This window comes from Cinclus cinclus, chromosome 3 (assembly GCF_963662255.1).
Source record: "Cinclus cinclus chromosome 3, bCinCin1.1, whole genome shotgun sequence".
Taxonomy (NCBI): domain Eukaryota; kingdom Metazoa; phylum Chordata; class Aves; order Passeriformes; family Cinclidae; genus Cinclus; species Cinclus cinclus.
The window spans coordinates 15,516,084-15,539,061 of NC_085048.1; the positions used below are offsets into that span (position 1 = coordinate 15,516,084).

The window sequence follows — 22,978 nt, forward strand, 5'->3', positions numbered from 1 at the left end:
ATATCTTGGGAAAAGTCACTGTGGCTTTTGTAGAAAAAAGATACATTTCAAGAAACTGAATTCTCAACAGAGTCAATGAACATAGGAAGAAGACAAGGAAGTATTTTGAAATTTAAGACATTTTAAGCAAGATCTTAATCTAGAAACATCTAAATGTATTAAAATCTAAGATAATAACAGACACAATTGCCCCTGGAAAACAAAAGAAGGAAGTGAAAGTGTGTATCTCGTGAAAAACTAGCAGGTGAGGTTTCCAGAGATAATTCTTGTGCTATTTGACATTACAGTCAATGGTCTGACAGAGGGAGGAGATGCCATGTGGGCATATAACGAGGATAACTGTTTCACAGAGGGTTGTGGAAGTAGCTATGAGTAAGTTGCAAAATCATGGTGGATATATATAGGTGCCATACCCTGCTGGGGAAAATAATCTCATCCATGATCCTGCTAACTTAGCAGTGGGCAGTAAGTCTGCACTAAAGAAAGGAATTCAAAAATTGTTGCTGATTTCTCTGAAAAATTTTCTGTGTCCCACTTCAGTCAGAAAATCAAAGTGTCCTTAGGAGTCCCTAACAAATCAATGGAAGGACATGATGTATTGTATTATACAGATCTGTGGTTTTTCTAAGTTCTGAAGACTGAGTTTCTAATAATCACATTTCAAAATGGTTGTACTGAAGTAGATCTATTTCAGAGGCTGAGGAAAGCTGTAGTCTCACATCAAGCAGTGACGATCCTCAATTTTTCCAGAGTACTTTCTCCTCTCTTCTCCAGCCCTCCTCCTTCCTAAGACATTTGATTAATTTATTTCTTTTCCCCAAAAGTCATAATTTTTTCATTTCAGTTTAAGGCTCTGAGTCTTGGTTGTCTTTGTTTCTTGATATTTTCTACTTCTTAAGGCTAAAGATGTTAGGGATTGATATTACCACCTTGTTGAACAAAAACCATGCTGTTAAAGCTGATTGTATGAGAAGAAATGTCTTCCATTTCCTCATTAAATTGTCCCACTAAAGAAGAATCACATTTTATCTCTTTGTATCCTTCTTATCATGGCAGAAATCAAAGTCTGTAGTACTTTGTCAATTGGAAAATGTTCCTAGAAATAACTGAAGTAATTTTGTAACTCTCATGCCTGTCCTTCTGGAGGGTTTTGCCCATCCAGAGGCCTTGGGGGGAGTTTCTGTATCTGTGAGCTAACCAGTTCTCTTCTAGATGTGGCAGATACAAGCCTGCCACTTTTTGGAGCTGTTAGTAGCTGGACTGTGAGATCTATACAATTGAAAGTGAAACTTCAGGCATGCACTTGCCTCTTGAGTTCAAGAATGTCTTGTATGGCATTTCAGAAAATGACAGTACATTTCTAGACACTTGAAAAACTGTGGATGGTTTCAATTTTTACCCCTGAAGTTCCTGTGAAATCAATAGTTCTGCTGTTGTGAATGCACAGAATAGCTAAAGTGAGGCCTACCTTGCACTTAGAACCTATTCAGTCAGTAACCGAAGCCCTTAAGAAGCCAAGTAAAGGACAAAAAAAATATTTTCAGCATGTTTGCAGCAGGAGGAGAAAATGAGGTTCAGCACAAAGCACAGCAGCAAAGGGTACTTTACTTCTACGATAAATGTGTCTAAATTAGTTACACTGTGTGCTGGGACAGGCTGTGTGACAAGTTGCAGGGACCATTCTGGTGCTGGTGAACAAGTTGTGTTGTCCAGTCAGGCAAGGCCACTGTAGAAAAGTTCCAGTTGGCCTTTGAAAAGGAAAGGGCAGGGAATGCACTGCAGAGTACCAGAGCGATTTAATGATCTACCTGTTACAGAGGGTCCTTTGAAAAGAAAAAAAGCCAGTATGAAGTTGATGACAATCCATGAGAATTTCCTCATGGTCGTGCTTGGATACAAGACATAGGTAGAACATTCACCCAGGCATTAGGTAGATGTGTGGTAAATATTGTCCTCTCTCTTGTGGGGTTAGGATCTGGGTTCTGTATCTTTCTTAATAATAATTCCAGCCATTAGCTGCTGAAATTGTGAGAAATGTAAGGCTGGTATATCTGAGGAGCTAGTCCTAAAAGAGACCATGACATTGGTGCTTAATGATGCTGGGCAGGGAAGGGTGCTTGTTCCCCATGACTGAATATACAAATTATTTAACACTACAGAATTCAGGTATTCACACAACCTTCTATTCAAGTGTTTCCTGCTGGCTGCTTCTGATGTTAATCTGCTTGTTGGGACATTCCTGCCTGTCATTCTTTGCCCAGACTTTGACCAAACTGGGGTGTTAAGGTGGGGTCTCTGACCAAACTGGAATATTAAGACAAAACTTTTTGATTTTTTATAAGGATATTTGTAAATAGCTGATGGTCCCTAAATTTCGGTGACTATTTTAATGTATTTATTAAAAATATTAGAACAGAATAGATTGGCTCAGGATAGAAGAAACTCTCATGAGCCATCTGTTCAGATTACTATCTCTACCCTTCCTTAATCTCCTTGAAAATATGCTTTTTGGGAAGCTGAAGGAAACTATGGAAATCAAGAACTCTTTGATTTTGAAAAAAAGAGATTTTTCAGGACAAGAAAACAGTTACACTTTCCTCAGAGTTGTAGGTAACCATTACTTAAAACTTAGTAATGTGTAGTTCATCCATCACTTAGGCTTAATTTAATGTCTGTGATACTGTCTTTGTGCACATATGTGTGCATGCCTACCTACAATGGAGGGCAAGTTGAATGGCTATACGATGTGCTGAGGAAGAATGCACCAAATTTAGAGCAACAGCTTAGCAGCTTTCTTTAATTCAGTATTCTTTTCTTACATTGTTTTTTCTTTCTTTTTTTGTTGGGGGAAAGGGGGGTTGCAGGGGGTGAAGGGAACTGAAGGATCTAAGTGAGCCATAGCTCATGTATTACTTTCATTTTAATGCTTTTGAACTCTTATACCATTCCAGGGGATGAATTGTGGGATAGACATGCTTTGTCTAATTTTTCAGTAATAGAAAAAATTGCTATTTCTTCAGTTCTAGTCCAGTTTCAGCACCACTATATGATTTTGCTTGGGTTTTTTCCCAGTCTTTACTGATCCCTCCTTGAAATCAACCACAGAACTGTTTTGGTTTTTTTTTTTCCTTTTTTCTAGAAATTAAACTGGTAAAAACTAATGTAGTTATAAGTGAAACTGCAATTCATTACTATAGATTTGGAGTTCTGTAATGTGGTTTCATTGGTGTCATGTTTTCCTGATAGATTCAGATCTCTTGTGTGATACACCCATGGTAATCAAATTAAGAAATCACTTAGTTTAAAACATTTTTCTGGTTTATGTATGGTGGAATATTTCTCCTTGATTGTTTACTACTTCAATTTAAGAAAGTATATTTTTAGCATACTACAAATATCACCAAGATATAAATGATAGGAAATTATTTTATTAAAGAATTTGATTTGATAAAAAATAGTATTCTGTAGCACTAGTAGTAAAATTTATTTTTCTCCATATAAAGGCTCATTTATTTTTATAGCAATTTGATGACACATCTGCTTGCTTTATTCAGCTGAAAAGAAAATGTTGGTTCTTGGTGTTTTGTAAAATTGCTTTGTTAAATTATTTTCAAAATCGTTCAACTTTTAACAAATGACATTTGATACTAACATTGGAAAGCAATTTCAGCTAATTAAGTAGATCCTTCTATAAACCATTGGAACATTAAGATGACAAACTGTTCATTCAGGATTATTTTAATTGGTACAATTATTGTAATTTTGTTGCAATTATGTGTTGAGCTAAAAGCTTTTGTTTAAATCATTTGAGGGTTTTTTTGTTAATATACATAAGTAAGAAGAAAAGAAGTAAAATAAAAACGGAAGATAAGCATTATCTGTTTACTTTTTCATTACAGTGCTTTAGACAAGTATCTATTGAATTATTCTTTTAGAAAAGTATGTTACATGCTTTCAGCAAATCTGTAGAAATTCTAAATGTTGGAACTGAGCAAGATCATTGAAATGTAACTTTTTTGAAAGGTTATTATGTTAATTCCAGTTTTGACACTGTTTAAATACCTATTAAGAAAAAGGGTGAAATGAACTTTTGAAGGATTTACGAGTTGCTTAATGCCTATTGATGTATTAATTTAAGAAGTGTAGCTATTTAGTGATTATAGAAATTAAAAATGAAAAAGCTGTGGAAGGTGCCACATTCATCACTTTGATTATAATGTTTTCTGCAATCATCTTTGCTCAGGCCAGGTTTAAATAAATCTTCCTTTAAGTAGAAAATTTAGTATTCTTGTAGACCTCACAGTGAGGCATTGCTTCTAAAATATTTAACCTGCTTTTTGTTTTTCTGTTTCCTTTTATTGCCTTTTAGTTAAAATGCAGGGCACATAAAGTTATTATGTTTCTTACTGTGCTAATAGTGTGGTCTCAGTGTTAAAAGGCAGTGTACCAGTTGCATAGTAGGTGGTTGATGCCCACTTTTTTAAAAATTCTTTTGCCTTTTGTAATTCAAATAGCACTGCAAAGCTGTGAATGAATCCGGGCATTTGTAACTGCTTTAACACTTTATTTTAATCATAAAGTATGCCAGAGAGTTGTTTAAAGAACAGAACTTTTAAATATGGCTCAGTGATAGTGTGTGATACTGGGTGTGGGAGATTAGTTTAATAAATATCAATCTTGTAAGCATCAGATTGCTTTTTGCTTTCTGAAATGCTCAAAAGCAGGAACACTGAGGAGAGGTACTTGCATTGAATAGAGTCAGTTTTGCAAAGAAAGCTTTTCTAAATACCTATGGTAATAGGAGTTTTTAAGTAGCTATTGCATCTGCTCAATGAAGTCTCTTCTTCTAATATGCACTGAGGAGACTTAAATTTTTGTCTACACAGAGATATCAAACTTCAGCTTTCTCATTTTTTGATCTTTATTAATATAGCTTTCTGTTTTTTTGGTCTTTATTAAGATAAATAATTTATTCCCTTATGATATATTATTGAGTGTATGATGACTTTTTATTCCTGTCTTTATACGAATAGGCATATAAGCAAATGTTCTTTTTCAGTGTCCAAATGACCTGTTGTAGTTCTCAGTTTGAGAGAATATTTGCAGCACTGTTGCTGATCTGTTTATAGTATGGAAAAGTCCCTGGAACGATTTGTGTGAGAACTTTTAGCACTGTCACTATATTGATCAGACATGAGAAGAGTAGGATAAGTTACTTCAGCACAAAGCTTAATTAGTAGGATTTGAGTATTAGGAATTAGAGATCAGACTTCTAATTAGCAGACTGTTAAGCATCAGAATTTCATATTACATTGCATAACAGCTAAGATTTTTGTGTTTCTCAGTATCAAACCTCCAGGAATTTTTTTTCTCATTTTTAATGACAAATTTTTTCATTATTTTAAGCAATATTTTGAATTTGTCCTATATTGAGAGGAAAAAATTAAAAAGCACATGATAGATAAAACATAACATGCCTTCATGTTCATGCCTTCTGTTGCTCCATTATTTAATAGCAATTAATTAAGTAATTTACTTTTTATGGAGTGAAAAAGTTAAATGACTCTTGTCCATGCAGTTACTTCCTCCTGTAACACACACAAGGAAAAAAACAGGTGTGCAGGGATTAATTTGAAGCATTTCTTTGTTTCTACCTTCAGGGAGAGGTTTGGAAAGAGCAGGGAGAATGGCCCTTTGGGATATGAGGGCTTGAAAAGAAGTCAGCGTTCCAGCAGTGTGGAAACAGCAGGGCAGGCTGCTCCATGAGAGAGGGTGAGCTGGGAGCTGAGGAGGGCAGCGAGGCAGGCACGGCGCTGTGAGCAAGGGGAGCGATCCCTCAGTAGCCAAACGGGAAGAGCGGAGCAGGTTCAGTGACGGTCACCAGGGACGGCAAACAGCCCTGTGGTGTGTTTGCCAGCGGTCAAGGTCAAGACCAAAGGTACATAGATGTGGCTCGGAGGAGCTCCAAGGGCAAAGGTCTGAGCTTAAAAGTGGTTCTTAGCTCAAGGAAGAGAGCCCTGCAGTGACGCTTCTCACAGCTCGTCACCACAGCTATGCCGTGTCAGAGACAGCTTTGAGCACCTGCCCCAAAACCCTCGGCTGTGGGAAGACGTGGCTAAATCCTGTCAGCATATTCCAGGGCCCGACATCACTGATGGCATAGGCAATGTGGGCACCTCCAGCGTGGATGAAGGTGGTTGATTTTGGCTGTTGCTGTTTTGTCACCACCTAGCAGTGTAATGAAGATGGTCGATAGGTGCAACAACAGTTTAGTGACTTCCTCTGAGCTATGCTGGCAGCATTCAGTGCCGGACACACTGTCAGACCATGGTGGTTATTTTCTAAGTGAGTCATGGAAGTAGAAGGTGAACATAATTAGAATAAATTTGAATCTAATTTACAGTCTCTTGAATGAAAGATAAGATGGTGTGCCTCTGCATACCTGTACTAAGTTATCTGTATTTGAGGAAAAAGCCAGAAAAAATTCATCATTGTTACAATATAGCTTACTCCACAATGAAAGCAGTTTTTAATTTCAGTTGCTTACAGGAAAGAGATGTAAAGAGTAGTGGAATTAATTTTTAAGATTCACTTCAGTCAATGAAATGTTTTGTTTTAGCTTCATTCCTTCTAAATTGAAGTAGTTTCTCCTGGAAAAAGACAGTCTGTAACACTGACACTTTCTGATGTTTCTGATTTAAAAAATAATTCTTCTGCCTCAGGAATCTAGCCCCAAAATGAGAATAGTGTGTTCACAGTGCTTTATTTTTAGATCTGCATGCTTATATTTTAGAAAAAGTCAACTCCTAAAGTGCTTTAAATGCTAACCTTTTATTTTTTTATCTGAGAAGTGCAGGCACGTATGGTTTTTGTGGCTCTTTGCCAAAAGATTATCATTTACATAAATATTTCTTTCAAAGGCGTAGTTTAAGGCATTGAGCTCGGGAGGTTAGAATAGAGACTTCAATCTGCACACCAGCAGTGGGCTATTGGCTTCTGAACAGTAGCTTTGTTCATCGTATTCGGAACACTGTTCGCATTCAGACTTAAGTAGAGCTGGCATTAAAAATCAGCTAATTTGTTTCATGTGATTCATCAGCTGTGTGTTTTATTTAAATCTATGTCACATTCTCTTTTGGCTTTTTATTTTGTAGATTGAAGTATTGAAGTAGGCCACTCTTTAACTCTTCAGTTCCTGACTTGAAAAGTGACTTTATTTTTACTTTCCCTGTATTGAACTCCTGTCTAAAATACTAGCAGTAAAAATATATAATGAATATATATAACTAAAGTGTGCATTAGGGATCTTGGGTATTTTTCACCATCTGATGTTTGATTTAAAACATACACATTTGCAGCCAGTTTAGTTGTAGTTTTATATAAGGCTAAATAGAACAACCTACGGCAGTTGCTAAATATTAGCGTAAAATAAGCATTTCTCAGATTCTGTGAAGTATACAAGTTTTACTTTGATACTGCCAATGTTCTTATTTTTTCTTTTGGCCCTTCATGCCTTGAGATTAGGAGTACTTTCAGTTTGTATTAGATTTTGTTAAACTCGCAGGAGAAGGAACTGTTCCCATTATTTGAAATTGTAACCTTTGAGTGTCAGGTTTGTCTTCTCACAGAAGCAGCACCTTTTATTCTCTTAAGGCTGGAGTCTCTGAAGTCTTACATACACTGAGCTTTCTTAAAGTGGATAACTTCCCCAGTGCCATCTGGACAATGTCTCATAACGATTTGCAGAATCAGCCTTTGTTAGAATAGTCTACACTTGCTTGTATGCTTTATATTTTTTACATTTTTTCAGTGCTATAAAGTAAACTCTCACTGTGAATCAGGTTATTCACAATCACTGTTTATGACAGCATGGTTTGGCAGTATCCTCCGTCTGTTAGGTACACGGACCATTATTTTCTGGTAAAATTTATAGGAATTTGTTAATTCTACTCCTAGTGGATAGCAAGAATGTAGTAAAACATCAGATTGAAAGATTAACACAGCTGAAATACATTTTTAATGCAATGGAGTTGCACTTACTTTAAGCATAAAGCACTGAGTCTCAATTATTTTATTTTTCTTAACATTAAAAGCTAAGTGCAGATCTGCCACTTTTGTCTCTGAAATAATCCCATGGTACATAAAATTCTATTCTCTATGGAGGATCTAAAAATACAGATAAAACAAGATTGTTGCTTTTAAAAAGCAGAGAAATTGTGAAATAGGGTATGACTGCTCAGCTAATGGTAGACTTAGTTCATTAGCACTATTAAAAATACAGTTCAATTACAGCCAGTTGGGGGTTTCTTTTAAGTGTTTGTTTTTTTTCTTTTCAAAGACAAAATGCGAGTGGATTTATTTAATGTAAGAGATGCCTGGTGTACTGATTTACTGAGTGTGCATGAGTCTCCTTCCTCCCTTCCCATCCATGCATCAGTGTACTCATTTCTTCCATGAGAGCATTGGCAGTTGCCTTAGCTCTTATAATTGTCCAGTAGTCAGAGAAAATGCTTACAATTTCTTTTAAGCAAATTACAGCAGCTCACAGAGCAGCCAACATATCTAAGCTGTTCCCCTTTGTCATGGAGTCATGGTCTTAATATATCTTTGAAAAAAGCCATTAAAAATCATAATTAATTTTATATTTATATAAAGGTGTTGGTTTTGTTTGTTTGTTTTGTTTTTTCTTCTCCTAATTTTTTTCTATTTTTACTTTATGTGCAGTATGGTATCCATCACTGGTATCCATATAGAGTGGTGTCACAGTCACTTTATAGCCCTTACTGTAACTATATCCACCATTCTCAGTGCATTCTTTCACTGTTTACATTTTTACTATGCTGGGTGTGAGAAATACATTTTTGTTGTAGTAATCTTATGATAATTGAGATTATCATTTCTCATTTGATATGAGATACCAGTACTATGAGATGAAACATCAAATAAGATAGGTCCATCTGAACAATGTCAGCCTCCATCACTTGCTTGGTAGGAGCTTTTCATAAACTTCCACAAGACTAACATTTAATCCTTCTACTTGTTCCTTCCTGAAACTCCCCTTTATACTAGTGCTCACAAAACCCCCACTGTTGCTTGACAATAGTCATAATGCATGAACAGTCCCTTACATTGATCATGTCTCATGGTTTTGTTGTTTTCGTTTGTTTGTGGCTTTTTCTTAGAAGGTGAATTACTTGAAAGCAGGTGGTAGTTGTTTTCCCACTATTTACAATGGATGCAGTTAGATTTTGATCAACTTCTAAGATTCCTGTTACAAAAAGTTAGTTTAAAAATGAGATTGTTTTTCCCATGGAATTTCTGAATTGGGTATAGAAATTTGAATAGATATTTGGGGTTAAAGTTCACAGATGTTAACTTCCCCTTACTTTGGATTTGACATTACTGATGTATGACTTCTTTGACATTTCTCTGAAGCATAACATTAGATCAGATTGTTCAGCAGTTTGAGGTTTTTTTGCATATTAGAAAATGTTACATTGATCTTTCCGCAGACTGTGCAGCTCTTTATGGGTTCTCTTATTTTTCAGAGAACGGGGAGAATGGGTGCAAGTGTACTAGTATTGCACCCTAGAATATTACTTTGTAAACTGAAGTCATACTCTAATAAATATGATTTATGATGTATCTAATTTCACCCCCCAGAATTTCAAAGAATATTCCTACAACTAAAGATGTTGAACCTCTACTTGAAATTGATGCAGATATACGGAACTTTGAAGTATTTTTATCCTCAAGAACACCTGTCCTTGTTGCACGTGATGTAAGAACCTTTTTGCCTTGTACAGTGAACTTGGATCCCAAGCTACGAGAAATCATTGCAGGTGAGTATCCTTTCAAATGGAAAATGACATATCTATTATTTATTTTAAGTAGAGCTACTTGGTGTGTTACACAGAATGCTCATTAGTTTATCAAATCATACCTTCAAATTGTCAGATTTGACTTCAGTAAGAGGCCATTCAGTTTCACTTAATAGTTTTGCTGTAACAGCCAGACCATCCTAGATTAAAACTTTGCTTTTGGAGGGCAAAGTCCGCTGTTCTTGCTTTGCAGAGCGTTGTGGGAGATGGAGGAATCCAATACACACAATGGCATATTAGCAGAAGAGATGCAAGTTGGCTTCAGACCTTTATTAACTATTTTGAAAATATATGTAAAACCCTATAGAGATGAAGTTAGTGAAACAAAGTCTTCTCCAGGCTGAAGAACTTCAGCTCTGTCAGTCTTTCCTTCTAGGAGAGTTGTTCCTTCGAATGTTCAAATGGCTTAGGTTGGAAGGGACCTTAAAGGTGATCTAGTTCCAGCCCCCTGCCATATGCAGGGACACCTTTCGCTAGACCAGGTTGCTGAGAGCCCCATCCAATCTGGTCTTGAACACTTCCAGTGTTGGGGCATCCGTAAGTTCTCTGGTCAGCCTACTCCAGTACCTCACCACCTTCATGGTAAAGAATTTCTTCATAACATCTAAACCTTCTAATCTAAACCTATGCTCAGTTTGAAGCCATTCCCCCTTGTCCTGTCCCTGTAAATAGTCTTTCTCCACCTTTCTTGTAGGCTCCCTCCAGGTGCTAGAAGGCTGCAGTTAGGTCACCCCAAAGCCTTCTCTCTGAAAAATCCCAGCTCTGGATTTGCTAAAATACATTGATGTCCTTCTTTTTCTGGGGACCTCAGAGCTGGATCCAGCACTGCATGTCTCACCAGGGGTGAGAGACCCCCTACCAGGGGTCTCACCAGGGCAGAGCAGAGGGGCAGAATCCCCTCCATCACTGCTGCCCATCCTGCTTTGAATGCAGCCCAGGGCACATTTGGCTCTCCAGGCTACAAGAGCACATGGCTGGGTAAAGTCCAGCCTCTCATCCACAGCACCCCCAAGTCCTCCTCAGCCCAGCTGTTCTGGATGTGTTCATCCCCCAGCCTGGATTGTTACTAGGGTTAACCCAACCCAGGTGATCTTATTAAACCTCATAAGATTCCCATAGGTCTACTTCTTGAGCTTGTCCAGGTCCCTGGATGAGATGGATGGCATCTCATCCCTCAGGTATGTCAACTGCACCACTCAGCTTGATGTCATCTGTGGGCTGGCTGAGACTCATCTCTTAATTCATGTCATTAATGTAGATACTAAATAACACTGGTCCCAGTATGGACCCCCTGAGGTACAGCATTTGTCACTGATTTCTGTCAGGACTCTAAGCCATTGACCACTACCCTCTGGATCAAATTGTCCACACCCAGTTGCTTATCTGTGTAACAGTCTACTCATCAAATGTATCTCCAATGTAGAGAGAAGGATATTGTGGGGGACTACATGAAAAGCTTTGTAGAAATCCAGATAAATGATATCTGTAGCCCTTCCCTTGTCCACTGATGCAGTCACTCCTCACAGAAGGCCACAGGATTGGTCAGGCAGTACTGTGAGAGCTGTGAGAAGTGAGAGTACACAGAGAACTGTGGTTGAAGCAAATCTCCTCTGTCCTCCATGTGCCTTAGCAAAACTTCTCAGACGATCTAGTCCATGATCTTCGGAGGTGAGGCTGACAGGCCACTAGTTCGTGGGGTCCTCCTTGCTGATGTTTTTAAGAATTTGCAATCTCTCTATCTCTTGATGTAGAGGGCAGCCTCTCCTCCCCTCCCCTCCTTCCTCTCCTGTCCCATTGAACAGCCTGCAGCCATCAATAGTTGCAGTCCAGTCATAGGATTCATCCACCAAGTTTCTGGAATGGCAGCTGGGTCATAGCTTTCTAGCAGCATGGTGGCTTCCAGCTTCTCCTGTTAGTTGTCCACTCTGTGTGCACTGAGCTAGAGGTACCTCAGCTGGACAGTCAGCTGTGTCACCTTCTTAGAGGAACACCTTTTAATTTCTTTGAAGTATTTCAAGTGGTGTTTCCCTGTTGGCTTCTGTTACCTCAGGAGTTCGTGGCTGATCTCTGTAACACTTTCAGTGAAGAAATGGTTCCCGATGTCCAGCATGAATGTCCCCTGGCACAGGTGCCTTTTGGCTGTTGTGGGGAGAATACAAGGCCCCCCGGATCTTGGCTTTTTTCTGGCGGCTGTTCTGTCTCAGGGAGGCCAGAGCATGATTCCAGCAGTCTCTGTCCTCTGACTCTCTCATGCTTCTTAGTCTTTCTGCTTCCTTACTTAACTCTGCCACCAGGCTGGTCCTGGTTTTGTCTACCTGGTCATGTCTCACACAGCTGTTGTCTCTACTGCCATCCAAGACTGGTGACAGATTCTGGGCCCACCTCTCCCCTCCTCCCCCCCACAGCCTGAGACCTGGATGGGAGCTCTGTCTGCATTGTCACATCCTTTCTGGTGAGTGCAGAGGACTATAGGTTTGTCCCTTGTGAATGCCATCTCTGAGATCCTTTCAAGAGGATGATGACCACCAAGGGAGCTCACTTCTTTAGTAGGGTGACTGCTCTCTTCCTGCACCCCTGGCCACACAAACTACTTTGTCACACTCCCTGGACTGAGGGTTGTTGGGGAGCTTGGTTTCTTTGATACCTCCCAGGTCTTTGTAGCACCTGCTGTAAGAGCATTGACAGCCCCTGCTGTATCAGAAGAGGCCCCTGTGCACTGAGATTTGTCACTCTGCCATGGCACAGACCAGCCTTGGAGCAGCTTCTCTTGGAGAGTGACTGTTAGGTTGCTTTATGCCATGTTAAAAACAAACAAACAAACAAACAAACAAAAAACCCCACAGATGTTTGGAGTGATTTAATATTATGTGACAAACCCTCCTAGCTTTCCTAAAGACTTCTGTGTAGTTGGGATCATCAAGAGAAATCCAGCTGAAATTTGACCTTCTTGATGAGTTCTGGAGTTAAATATGCAAAGAGGTACTGTGGTGAATTGGCAAACAAAAACTTTTCCAAGTACTTCAAGCAAAATCTTATTCTTGTTACCAATTTATTTTTCAGACGTTCGTGCTGCAAGAGATCAGATGAATATTGGAGGACTTCCTTATCCCACCTTGCCTTTACATGAGGCACCTGCTAGAGCAACATCTCTGTTCAGTCAGCCTTCCTCAGCTTGCTCTTCTACAACCTCTTTCAATGGGCCTTTCAATAGTGGAGTTTTATCCCCACAGCCTCACAGCAGTTACTATAGTGGTATGACAGGACCTCAGCATCCATTTTACAATCGGGTAAATAATCGAGATCCAATTAACATTCTGCTGATGTAGTCTGGTAATACTGCAGATGTCATCTGTTAAATATTAAAATACCCATGCAGCTTTTATTTAGGAATGGAGAAAAGTCCAAAAGTTGACAAATTTTGCAGTAATGTCCAGTCCCTGTTGTCTGGGGAAGAAACATGGTAAATGGCACCACAAAAACGAATTACAGAAGGGAAAAGGTAACTTTGAGATGCTGCTCAATTGTAGGATATTGCAAGGGTTTTTTTATTTGTGGAGTTTTTCTGTTTGTTTTTGTTTTTGTTTTTTTTTTTTTTTTTTGAGGGAGGGTATGCTGTGCTCTGTTGTTCACTTACTCACAGACATTGGAAGGGATCCCATCTTTTTTTGGTGACTTTAGTTAGAGCATATGGAAACTCAAGTGGGGAGATGGATTATAAAAATGTATGTCTGTCTTCCCTTTTGTCTCTTTTTAAGGTTGTTCTGTGATCTTTTCCCTAAGATGGTGTTGTACTAGTTCAAAGGAATTAACATTAATTGCATAAAACATACATTTTTGAGCTATTTTTGAGCCTCGGAAAACACAGTCCTGGGAATGCCTCATGTGAGAATTGAATGAAGTGCTTTACTGTATAGTCGAAGAGAGTCTAAACTTTCTGGTTTTGTGGGATGTATTTGGTATTTTTAAACTTTATTTTTCACTTTTTTTTTCTGCAGTGCTATCATGAAAAAAACTCAGCAAACTGATAAAAGTCATAGTTTACTTCTATATACAGGAAATAGCCTCAACATTAAGTAGATTTGACTGTAGATAAACGTATAACCTAATAAGCTGAAAAGTAAATTGAGTTATTCCTAAATCAGTGTATGTTATTCAAAGCAAAAAAATGTAGGCCAGAACGTTTAAAGTTATCTATTCTAAAATTATTCTTATATACCTTCAAGACAGTGATAGTATGCTCTTTTGTTGAAAATAATGTAAAATAACATATATTTTGAAGTAGTCCAACACTGATAAATGCTTAAAGCATAAATATTTGTGCTGATATTAACTCAGCTTAGTCCGAGTAGCTGTTTCATTGGAAGCCCTATTTTTGTGTCTGTTTTGCCCTGTTTTGTGTTACTGTACATGACAAGGTTTAAAGTCAGGGGTGATAAACTGTTGAAACCTGTATGGGGGTGTTTGGCTCCAATAAGCATGAGAGAAACAATAAGCTGTTACAAAGAGTTTATTTGTTCATTTGTGTTAAGGCTTATGGCGTGCTTACTTTTTTGCCTGCTGAAGGCTAAATTTGGCCTTTCTCACTGGAATTTTATACAGCCTTTCTAAAGTAGAGTTGGTTTTAGTGTGTCAATAAATAATGTCAGAGAACTGTATTCATCACTTTGGACTCATAAAGGTACTGTCATTGTGGAGATGATGTTTCTTACAGGGAAGGTCAGAGCAGTAGGCAAGTCTAATTGGGATTTCCTGGGTGAGAATGAGAAGTTATGGTATGTGAGTACTTTTTTGTTTTGTTTTTTTTTTTCACAAAAGAAGAGAAAATTCTTTGATATCTTGATAAAATGATGTTTTACTACATTCATTAAGCTTTGTGGGCTATCTTCAGACTTGAAGAGCAACTCTGCACTGGTTTATGCCCAATATATATTTATATTGATCTCATGTTTTCTTGATACCTGTATTGTACTTCAAATGAAGATTGAGTCTGTAGTGCTTGGCTTGTAATGGAGAATTAGTCCCACAGTTGGGAAACAGTGGAGTAGGTGAAGTGAACTCAGTTATTGATTAGAAGTTATGAGAGGATTGTGGGATAATTGCCCTAGTAGACAGATTTTTTCCATTCCTTTGTAGTTTGATATCATGCAACCAGCAAGCTCCCTGTGTGTTTCAGAGGAGAGGCTCTGCAGTGAGAGCTGGGCACTTGAATGCAATTTGGTCGTTAAACATTTCATGCTTGGGGGTTTTCCACATGGTTTAAGCTGTTAGTGGAAAACTGAGGCATTAAATTATTCTGTGGTATTTTCTGGGAATTAATCTCTCTTATAAAAAGTTGATATCATTTGTAGCATGTGCCTTATGACAGCGGAATAGTTTTAATTCAGTGAACTTTCCTGCATCATTCTATACTAGCCAAATAATAAGGAAAATAACAATAAGGCAAAGGCTAGGTAACCAAACTTCCCCATTTAGACTAATGGTTACAATGAGTATTGTGTAACTTTGGATGTTGGAAGAGCATATGAAATTTTTGTGAAAGTGCTCAGAATCTACCTCTAGCAGCTAAGAATATGGAACCGTTTTTATTTTCCATAAAGTGCATGAAGTTGTAGCATATGCTGTCTACATAAATGATATACTCAGAAATTAAACTTGAATTTCTCCATTCGTTTAGAGGTGCTTCTAAATATAGAAGTTTTTAAGTCCTTATTGGCAAATCTAAAGTGGAATATTTCAACAAATTTTATTCCTTTCTCATAGATTATCTCTTGAGTCACAGAATTATTCACTCTGTACTGAATTTGGTGCTGTAGACTAATCAGAATCTTGTCATGTGCAGAAACACAAATCAGATAATACATTCTCTTGTGAAGTATGTGGATGATACAGTTTTGAAAATGCTATGCACAGAAACATCAGAAATCAGTAATACAGCCATTGTTTTGAGATTTCTTTTAGGTTTTTATGGTGTTTTGTTGGTTTTTAGTTTTGGTTTTTTTTTTGTTATTATTTTGGGAGTTTTATTATGAACTGGGCAAGGAGTTGAAAGCAATGAGTGCTCTTAATTCTGCTTTTCCTAAAGTCTAAATTAACACTGTCCCTTAAAATAGTATTTCTGTTGAACAATATGCATTAATATATTTCCAGCAAAACAAACTCCAGTACTGTCTGCTACAATATAAAACCTAGTGTTTGTGGAAGCCCCCAGGTTGTGTGCCACAAGTATGGGAAGTTCTAGTGATGCTATTATGTATCACACTTTTTGTTCATTTGGTACAATTGTCTTGGTTATTATGAATGACCCAAAGTTTTACTGAGCATCTGATTTTTTAGTTTAGAGAGTCAGAGTGTGAAGTTGACAGAATTATTGTTAAATTGTCATTTTCCCATATTGAAAACAGATGTTAGAGTGTAGCTATCAAAACCATTCTGACTCTGTTCCTCCAGAAAACTATACCAGAGCACACATTGACTTGGAGGAAAATGAGGGGATCATTTGCTGAGTGATTTTGAAGAACTCATTCTAGAGCTTTTGATTGAATTCTGTTCAATGGTTCAATGATTAAAGAAAGCTATTAGTAATTGCTCTTTTTTACTTAATGAAACTCAACTACAGCATGTGTTTTGTTGTAATGATTTTTATTTTATTATTACATTTTGATTTGTGTAATTGTTTGTCCCTTTTTTGTTACACCTTTTTTTTTTTCCATAGCCATTCTTTGCCCCATATCTTTACATGCCAAGGTATTACCCTGGCAGTTCTCATCTCATCTCACGTCCACCACTAAAAACGAGTTTGTCCAGAGATCAGAACAATGGCCTAGTAAGTATTTTGAAGGGTAATTCAAATACTAACCTAGACAATAAATATAGTGGGTAATGAAAATGAAGGTTATTAATTATATTCTGCGTTAGACAAGTATAAGTGTTATATTATAAATATTTTAAGAAAAGGTGTTATTAACATGTAATGTAAATGTATTTTGTTTTAACTTTAGAAATTCCTTACAGAGCAAAACCAATTCTAGCATCCATATATAAAGATTAGAGGAGAATGACCTGTGATACTGGCAAAAAATATATTAATGAAAATGCCAACTGTATTATAGTACCTAAATACATGTAGTTATATAAGGAAATGACTGCTACTTGTAAATTTATGTTCAATTCTTTTTTTAATAATATGTCACAAATTCTTTGTATCTGGAGAAGATAAAATTGCATCCTTTGATGTTGTAAAGAATGCTAGAAACTGGAAAATCAAATTTAAATGTTAAAATATTTTTAATATTTAAGTAAAACAAAATACATTTTATCTTAAGTGTTTTTGCAAGTACATAAAATTCAATTTTACCCATTAGAAGGGCAAAACTAGCAGACTTTTCTAGCTTCCTATAGAATAATAAATATTCTATTTAACAGTATTTATTTTACTGACAGATGGCTGTTCAAGTGGTATTATGAACTAAGGAAAGATAGAAAAAGTAAAAGCCTCACTTGTTGGTTGCTTTAATTCTAGGGCATTGATACAATGAGCAAGGCTGTTGAAAGATGGTAAAAGCTTTAATCACTTAAAGAAAATAAATATGTTTCTGTTGAATTATGTATTATTATGAGATCATTCTCATTCACTGTTTACTTCATAATTTTTGTTGAGCCCTTGATCGTTTTACCCAAACCATAATATTTTGTTGTTGTTAGGATGTTATCAAGGAGGATGCTGATGAGGGGCTTCCTTCACCCACAGACCCCTCAATGGTAAATGAGTAGTCATGTGGTGTGGAAATTTTAGCATCTCATTGCTTTTTCAGCAGTAATGAGTCTGCATTAATCATAACTGCAGTTCACTAACACTGCATCAGTGGCTTTGGTGGGCAAATAGAGTAGTTGAAAACTAATGTAGTTTGTGAATGAATTTAAAAGCTAATATTTCACTTGTAAGACATACTCTTATTTTCCCCTGTAGTTTTCCCCTTGCCTTTCTCAGTAGCTGTGGTGAGCTTTCAGTAAAGTGTTGTGGTAGCTAAACAGAGTGTAGAATTCAGTGCTTAAGTTTTAGAAGTAATTGTGTTTTTCTGCTTCAGTCAACTCTCTCACCCAAGCCCTACTTCTTTAGTTGGTGACATAAAGCAGGTAACACAGTATAAGGCAGCTTTGATAGAAATGGAAAGATAAAACATTGATGGTCATAATCCTACTCTTGAGTCAGAATGTTAGCAGTTACCTTTTCTATGACTTGTTTTGTTTTATCCTAAGTATTCATACTTAGGATGTCATCTTTATGGTATATGTTTTAACTCTAATTATGGTAATCATGATTTATACCAAAACAAAGAGTTAAATATGACTGTCATTATTATCTTAGTATTTGCTGCCAGCAGTTGTTGGTGACAGTTATAGTTTGATTGCATTTATTTTTTCTTTTAGTAAATCTTTGCAAAAATGTCTTTCAACTGTTGTGTAATGAAAAAAACCAAACCCCACACAGATTCCAAACTCTGTTTAACTGTGCATAACTTTCACTGAGAAACCATGTATGTGCAGTGCAATGGAAAAGGTGCACTAAATTTCTCTCTCCCAAGTCATTTGCTATCTTGTGTGAAGGGATGACTTTGGAGTAATTTTTCCTTTGGAAAAGCCATCCTTGTGTTTGATTCCCTATCTCAGTATCCCATTCTTTTCCCAGACCTTTGAGACTTATCAGTGCAAGGAAGATTAAGGACTTTCTCAAAAGTATTAGCGTGATGGCTGAAGAGTGTGTGTCCCTGTGAATATGGGAAGGGACACAAGCTTGGAAAAGTGGGATTTAACCTTGGGTAAAAGTAGTGAATGAGTTCCAGCAGCAGAACTGGAACTGGGTGCTCTTCTGATTGCTGCCGAGTGTTTATATTACTGCACATTTAGGTGCAGCTTCAAACAGCAGTCTGAAAAACTCCTGTAAGTTAAGTAACCTATTGCCTCTCTAAGTATGAAAATACAGGAATTAAAACATTAAAAAGAAACTTCCTTTGAGATAAAGATAATGGAATATTTTGTTAGATTGTTTTTAAATTTAATTTATACTATTGTGAGTCTGTAATGCAGCATACCGTTCTTTCATATAATTTTCTAAGACTTAGCAATATTTAACCTATGTTGTAAATCTAAAACTTTGAATTTTTTTTAAAGCCTCTTGGGAAGTTGACAAGAAGGTTGTTAGTCAGGATATGATATGTGATGTCTTCTCAGGGTTTCATCTACTCTAAATACACTTATTTTGTCAACTTTATTGAATTTTCTATGAAAGGGAACAATATTATATTTGTGTTATGTGCTACAGTTATCTGTAGATGATGGGTATAATAATTTCATCCAGCTATTTACATAGCTCTTAATTGATGGGTCGTTGCTACTGTATAAGTGATCCAACTTATTAAATGGTTTGGTGCACGCAAAGTAATTAAATAAACTAAAAAAACCTGCACAAAGTGGTTAATGAACACCGAGATGTGTAATTGGTTTGGTGATTGAAAACAAAAGGAGCATGTAGAATCAAAATTGTCTTTCATGCTAAACTGGCAAGGAGCCAGAAATGTTGCAACTCCTGTGTAAAATGGAGAATAATCATTGTTTTGAATGTTTGTGTCATAACAGGGTGAAAAAACAGAATTACTCTGTAGTACTTTTTTTCATACAGATCATAATGTCTGCTTATTGCATGAGTTGACAAAGCTGTGTGGAGGCTATTTTGTGATCTAGTTATGGGTCTGCCATTGTTGTCAGTCTGATGTTGGAGTGACCTAGTTCTGATATTGCAGACTGTCATCATTAGTCCCATGAAATTCACATAGGTCTAGGTTATCTTAGTAAAAATCAGGAATATTTTGAGTATAGTCATCCTGTATCAAGAATTTTACGTCAGCCACCTTCTATAATTAGATTCTTTTGCTGATGATAAAACTTGTCTATCTCAGACCATAGTTTACTGTTCTTTGCTGAATGGATCAAAACATAGATGTTAAACTGGTAAGTTGAGCAAATACCATCTATTTAGTTGTATCAGCATGAAGGTGCTTTGCAGATTTTTGGCTATCAGCTTGAATCTCTAATTAAAATAGTCTTGAGATGCCAGCCTTATCATCTGTGATGGAGACAAGCATGCATTTCTGCTGGTTTTACTGTACAAATGCTTACTTCTGAATAACTACAAAAACTTCTAGAGTGCCCTTTGAAGAGTTTGTAAGTGGATTGCAGTGTTACCAGTCGTGGAATGGTAACATGAAATGGTTCACGGAATTCCCTTTTGTGTTAGAAATCAAACTAGCATTAGCAGTGCTTATCTGTCATAAACTTGATTTTGTGCTTTAGTTTGCATTGTTAATTTTGACTTCATAGGAAGTAGCTTGTTCCAATATAATTACTTTGTTTAAATAAAATTGTTCATACTGCACTGAATATATAATCCCTTAAGATGTAGTATGCGTGCTTTGAATGAGGACTTAGGTGGCCCAGAGCATGTAGTATAGATAAATACAGAGTACTTCTTAAGAAACTGAAAGTACTTTTCAAAAGTTTGAGCATGAATGAAAATGTATGGCATGGGAGTTTTCTTATGGATTTTCCAGTGCTTTTGTGTAGCATTTTTGTGCTTTGAATATTTGTGCTTATAAGAAATAACTTTTCTGTTCTGTGGGGGCTGCTGGTTTGTTTTTGGAGCCTTTTTGGGGGAGTGGGGATGAGGGGAGTTGGCAGATTTGGTTCGATAGAAGTTTGAAAAATTATTTGTGGTACATTGGTGATATAATTTGATCTTGAAGTGGCAGGAGAATGTTTCATTACAAGGAGGATCTTCTGTCAGAAACATAATTAAAACCCATGTGCAAAACAGAATACAGCAAGTAGTTTTTTACAAATGCAAAACAGAATAGTCTACTCATAAAAATAGTATTTGTATAGCATATCCTAAATTTATATTTTTAAGATTTATTTTAAAAGTTTAATCACATTATGAAAATGTCCAGTGTCTGTCCTAACCCTGATTTCCTCTGTTTACTTCAAAGCATGTTCTCTGTATGTTCAACCTTTATGATGTCACTTTAAGCTGTTGTTTCTTTTAATTCTGTTTTGTCCTTTTCTCAAAGCTTTGTAAGTCTGAGTTAAACAAAAACAGACAGGTACAGCCACTTTCTGTGAATTCTCATTCACTTGTTTCAGAGTCATTCCAGAAGCTATCATACTGGTGCTTCATGCTGGGCTGTCTGTAAACTAGTGCTCATTACTAGCCTTGAGGTTTGTTTTGACAAGCTGCTTTTAGCTTTTGCATGGCAAATACTTTTCAGACTAATGTTCTCTAAGCATCTCTAACAAAACCACTAAGGCTGAAAAATGTGTCAGTTTAAGTACAGTTTTAATTCACTTACATGATGACAATATCCCTAAAGCTATGACATTACTTATTCTTCAGAGAGTGCTTTTCATAAAGAATGATTTGGATTAATGTGCATCTATTTCAAACAGTTCATACGTTTACAAAAATAGTCTAAATATTTCAGCTTTTACATATCTCTTTTATACACTGAAAGCAAAGTTTCTAAACTAGGTCTTAAATGCATGCAGAAAGAATTGCTTGTCCTTGATTGTTAGAAAAATATTTTGATCTGAACAAGAATCTGTTAAATTAGAAGTGTATAAAACTTTTCTTCATTTATTTCTGGGTATAGCATAGATAATATATTTAGTAGATTCTGAGAACAACGGCAACTGCTAACACACGTTGCTTAGGGATCATTTGTTTTAGTGGTGCCACAATATAATTTTGGCTATAACAGTTTATTTTATTTTAATCGATAACCCTTCTTTCAATATATAATTAATATTTGAATTAACTTAGTATCTTGTCTTTGTTGATATATTATGTAACTCATGCTGGTAGTAAATAGTGTGTTTATGAGGAAATAATGGATAAAGCTGGTATTCTGAAGAACCCACAGTAATTTCTTAAAGAGGTAAATTAAAGACGTTCATAAAAGAAGTATATGATAAATAGATTATGGGTGAAGCTTCATTCTGTCATTTCCTTCATTTTGATGATTGGCATATATTCGTGACATGATACAGATTTTAGATGTGTTAAAAATCTGACTAAATTAAGACCCAAAATTTGTCCTTTAGATGCCTGTATGATAACTGATTAGATATTGTAGGCACCTAATTAGGGAGACATTGCAGAATCTGAAAAGTAGCTGGCATGTCCTCTAAAGGAATACCAAGCCCTAGTTTAAGTGCTTAGACTGGAGTGGAATTTAAAAGTTTAATTTTTCTGCAGTAATTTAGGTAGATTGCCTTCCCAGAAAATGGGATATGTATCTTTTGTTAGTTTGTTATCCAGTTGACATGACATTAAAAAAATTAGGAATGGTTGAAGAAACAAAGATTGGTGCCCCAGCTATTTCCAGGCAAGTGTGTGAACTGCCAGGTTCAAATTCCCCAGAGCCCCCAGTAGTGTTTCCACATGAGGCTGATAGTTGCACACCTTGAAGTCCATTTCAAGGACATATGATGGAGAACTTTGGGGAAATTACATGTAATATCACCTAAACTTTGAAACTCAGAGTAGCTTGGGTGGGGATTGTGCCTAGCTCCCCCAGATTGTTATTGAAAACAGTAAGTCAGAAATAACTCTGAGGTAGTAACTAATGGGGTTTTGGATTGCTGCCTTGGAATTACTAGTTGAATAAATTATTTGTAAATATCCTGGTTTAGATAATTCAGATAGGGTTAATAGCATTCTCCGTGATAACTCTTGGTTTTCATAAGCAATATATTGGGATCTAGTAATTTATATTAATTCAGAAAAATTAAACACCTTCAAAGCAATTAAATAGAAATGGGGACACTTGTTTCAACTCCAAAACCAGTAGTCACTGGTGATTTGAGTAATACAATAAAACTTGGTTAACTGGATAGTCAAAATGCACTTTTATATCCCAGGGTTTGTGCATGTGATGATGACCTCTGAAGCTTAGAAGCTCTTTTGCATCTTCCCAAAATGAGCCGTTTGGTGAACAGTCTACAATGCTGAACCCAAAACTTCATGTTCAGAAAAAAAGGGAGGGTGC

General features: G+C 36.6%; 1 protein-coding gene across 5 annotated transcripts in view; it reads left to right on the top strand.

Moving 5' to 3' along the window:
- The window catches only part of KIDINS220 (kinase D interacting substrate 220), a 67,604-nt gene that overhangs the window by 35,644 nt on the left and 8,982 nt on the right, over positions 1-22,978 (top strand). For 2 of the 5 annotated variants that reach the window (XM_062489710.1, XM_062489708.1), the window contains 2 exons: positions 9,664-9,842; positions 12,942-13,168. In XM_062489710.1, the coding sequence (XP_062345694.1) occupies positions 9,664-9,842; positions 12,942-13,168 (406 nt within the window). Of the gene's footprint in view, positions 1-9,663; positions 9,843-12,941; positions 13,169-16,593; positions 16,709-17,582; positions 17,640-22,978 lie in introns of all 5 variants that reach the window. The other 3 variants (XM_062489705.1, XM_062489709.1, XM_062489706.1) reach the window with 3 other exon arrangements.